Genomic DNA, 3,321 nt, shown 5'->3' on the forward strand with positions numbered 1-3,321 from the left:
TCTACTTTTCAGTCTTGGCTGCCCTCACCTCTGTTGACAGCGCCGAATAGAAGAGGCAGTTGTGTGCATCTTTGCCCACCCATAGCCGTGGGATGGCAGGCCAAGGCTGTCCACCTTTCTTAGCCCTGCAGAGCCACTTCGCTCCTATATAGCGTACTCTGCAACTGGTCAAGCTGGTTCCGCTCCATGTCGGTGTCAGGACTATTTTTGTCTGAGAACTCCATCCTCATGCCCTGACGACGCTATTGGATATTGTTCCCCATAACGTGGTAAACACAATTTGAGTGAACCGCATCGAAAGGAAATGTTAGTTACTAATGCAACCTTGGTTCCCTGAGATAACAGGAACTAGCATTGCGTACCCAGCCATGCTTCAAGCTGCTACAAGTCGATGCTGCCACTTATCAGTCAAAAGATTCTGATGAAATGGCACTCAGCGCCAACTTATATAGGCAGTCAGCCCCCCTGTTTTGGTGGGCTGAAATGCCATTCGTGCAGCTATATGAACATTAATAAATCAGGCTTCAATATTCATAGAAAACTGAGGTTCCGCATAGCGTGGTAAACACAGTGCTCGTTCCAATTATCTTTGGGAACCAAGGTTGTGTTTAGTAACCAGATTGTTTACCCCAGCAATGATCTGAGCTTCAGACTTCCTTATTCAATACCTGAGTGAGTAGCTATTAGTGTGGAAAGAGACCATCATGAAGTCTCACTGAATTCACAACCTTCTCACTCATTTACAGACATTGCATAGTACCACACACACATATCGTACACAATCAGCATCGTGACGATGAAAACTGCAGCTCCACAAGCTCCACAAACCATAGATATGTGTAATATCACCAGATGTCCTACAACAGAGACAAGAGTGTAAAACACCTGAACAGATTCACTTGCTTCACTTTAGAAAGAGTAAATAAGCTGCTCTTACCTTTAACAGTGACAGTAACAGCATCTGATCTCTGAGATCCGTGTTGATTGTTAGCCTCACAGTAGAAGCGTCCACTCTGTAGTGCATTGAAACTCTGTCCAGATCCAACAGCTGAGCTTTGATTCTCCTTAAACCAGCTGATTTCTGCAGGTGGGTTTGAATCACTGCTGCAGCTCAGAGTCACTGAATCTCCCTCCCAGAACTGACCAGACTGAATGATGGACACTGAGATGTTCTTTGGAGGGTCTAAAAACAATCACTATATTAATTATTTAAGACCTCTAACACATTTTTAAATTGCTAATGTGAACTGAGATTATAAAAACAGAAAATAGAAAATTGGCATATTGTGTTTTATGATAAACTCACACATGATGTTTAAAGTCACAACATCAGAGTATTTCTCTCCGTGTTCATTGGTGGACTTGCACTTGTATTCTTCACTGTGATCAGAGCTAATATTTGAGATGCTGTAGATTCTTCCAGATCCTACAAACATTCCTCCTTTAAACCAGCTGTTTTCTGCAGGTGGGTTTGAATCACTGCTGCAGCTCAGAGTCACTGAATCTCCCTCCACTATTTCACCAGATGGACTGATGGACACTGAGATGTTCTTTGGTGGGTCTAAAGAGGACAAAAATGAAAAGTGTATCTCCAAACATAAACTCGACAACAGGGTGCGAACTACGGGGGAGCTAGGGGGAGCTCGGCTCCCCTTAATAAGACATGGGCTCCCCTGAAAACGTGATTTGTGAAATTTTGGGGGGTCTCAAAAAATATTGACAATGTGTTATTTTGACGTGCAATTTCAGTTTTGTGTAATGTGATCATCGTGGATTATTATGCGTAAAATTGCAAAAATAAAATTCATTCAAGCATGACGGCAATTTAAACCTAATTAACTTCAATAAAGATAACTATACATGCTATTCTTGTCATGAGCATCAAGGTGTGGGGGCGCTGCGGTGCAAATTCCACTCATGTTTAGTACATGTTAACTCAAAGATTCGTAGAAAAAATATAACCATTGGACTCTGTGGTCGATTCTGTGTTAAGGTAAGGCAGGTTATTCGCAATTATGTGTTGTGGCTGGGTTGTTATAGGTCTGTGTGACTCTCGATGTCTTGGGTCTAACTGAACGGAGGAATTATGGTATTCTTCTGTAGCCTAGAGACGAGTAACTTTAACCGTTGTTCATGTGAACTCAAAGACAGCCTGATGCCTTGTTTGACTATTTGTGGGTGGCTGTTTGTTGTTTCATCTCTCAATTCGTGTCGATAAAGTATAATAGGGTAAATCCTGTATAGTGATTTATCGTATATAGTGCTTGCATAAAGCAAGTAGTGCATACAATGATGCATAACAGCTAAATTACAAGTGTAAGTCATTGTAAGCCCTCTTTTGAGGCACGCACGAACACACCCCCCGTTATATAAAAAAAAAAAAACAAGTGGGCTCCCCCAAAGACCATGGTATAGTTCGAACACTGCTCGACAAGTTATTAAAAAGTACTAATGAATATATACTCACACATGACACTGAGATGAGCAGCAGGAGAGATGTAAGTGTGTTCATGTAGAGCACAGCTGTATCTGCCTGCATCCTCTCTTCTGACTGACAGCAGCAGGAGTTGATTGTTTCTGTCTCTTCTCTCAGTTAATGGCTGTGAGTTTCTGTACCAGATGAATGTTGCTCTGTCAGTCAGAGTGCAGCTGCTTTTACATGTCAGACTGACATTATGACCCTCTGTCACTCTCTCAGGAGCCTCCACCTGAAGATCTGAACACAACACACACATTATATCTAGTGCTGCTGTCATACACTGATTATTATTCAACATAATGCTCAGAAGAAGAGTGAAACCTCATTAAAAAAGTCACCTGTCACAGTAAGAGTCAATCCTTGTTTGCCAAGCCATTTCACATTATCTTTATCAGTTGTGAATCTGAAATAGTACTTGTGTGAATCCTTCTGTGTCACATGACTCAGTCTGATGGTGCAGTTCTGCTGTTTATCTCCCAAATACCGAAGCCTCTGACTGTATTCAGGGTCCTTAGACAGATCTGGAAACTCATTTTTAGCATTTTTAACATTTGTTTTGGTCCAGAACACTTTCATGATCTGAAGTCCAGTAGGGTATGTATAAGTGCAGCTCATTAACACTGATGAGTCCTTTAGTGCACAGATGTGTGGCTGGATGTAATTCACATGCTCCTTCTGACTATAAGCCCCTAAATAAAAATAACACTGAATAAATTATCAGTAGCTTGTGCATAAAAATGAAGTGTGCAAAAAAAAGTGTTTCTGTTGCAGAGACTCACTGTGAATCACGAGCAGAAAGATCAGAGGAAGAGGAGGAGCCATTCTGACTGACATCACCATAG

General features: G+C 41.6%; 1 protein-coding gene across 1 annotated transcript; it reads right to left on the reverse strand.

Moving 5' to 3' along the window:
• Positions 1–732: 732 nt before the first annotated feature.
• On the reverse strand, positions 733–3,321 carry LOC107659747 (B-cell receptor CD22-like). Its single transcript, XM_016448778.1, has 6 exons — positions 3,259–3,321; positions 2,818–3,168; positions 2,468–2,716; positions 1,307–1,561; positions 938–1,183; positions 733–857 (listed from the first exon to the last, which is right to left on the reverse strand). The coding sequence occupies exons 1-6, from the start codon at positions 3,317–3,319 to the stop codon at positions 733–735; spliced, it is 1,287 nt and encodes a 428-aa protein (XP_016304264.1). The 5' UTR covers positions 3,320–3,321.

Source organism: Sinocyclocheilus anshuiensis, unplaced genomic scaffold, assembly GCF_001515605.1.
Source record: "Sinocyclocheilus anshuiensis isolate Anshui unplaced genomic scaffold, SAMN03320099.WGS_v1.1 scaffold968, whole genome shotgun sequence".
In the NCBI taxonomy this organism is placed as follows: Eukaryota; Metazoa; Chordata; class Actinopteri; order Cypriniformes; family Cyprinidae; genus Sinocyclocheilus; species Sinocyclocheilus anshuiensis.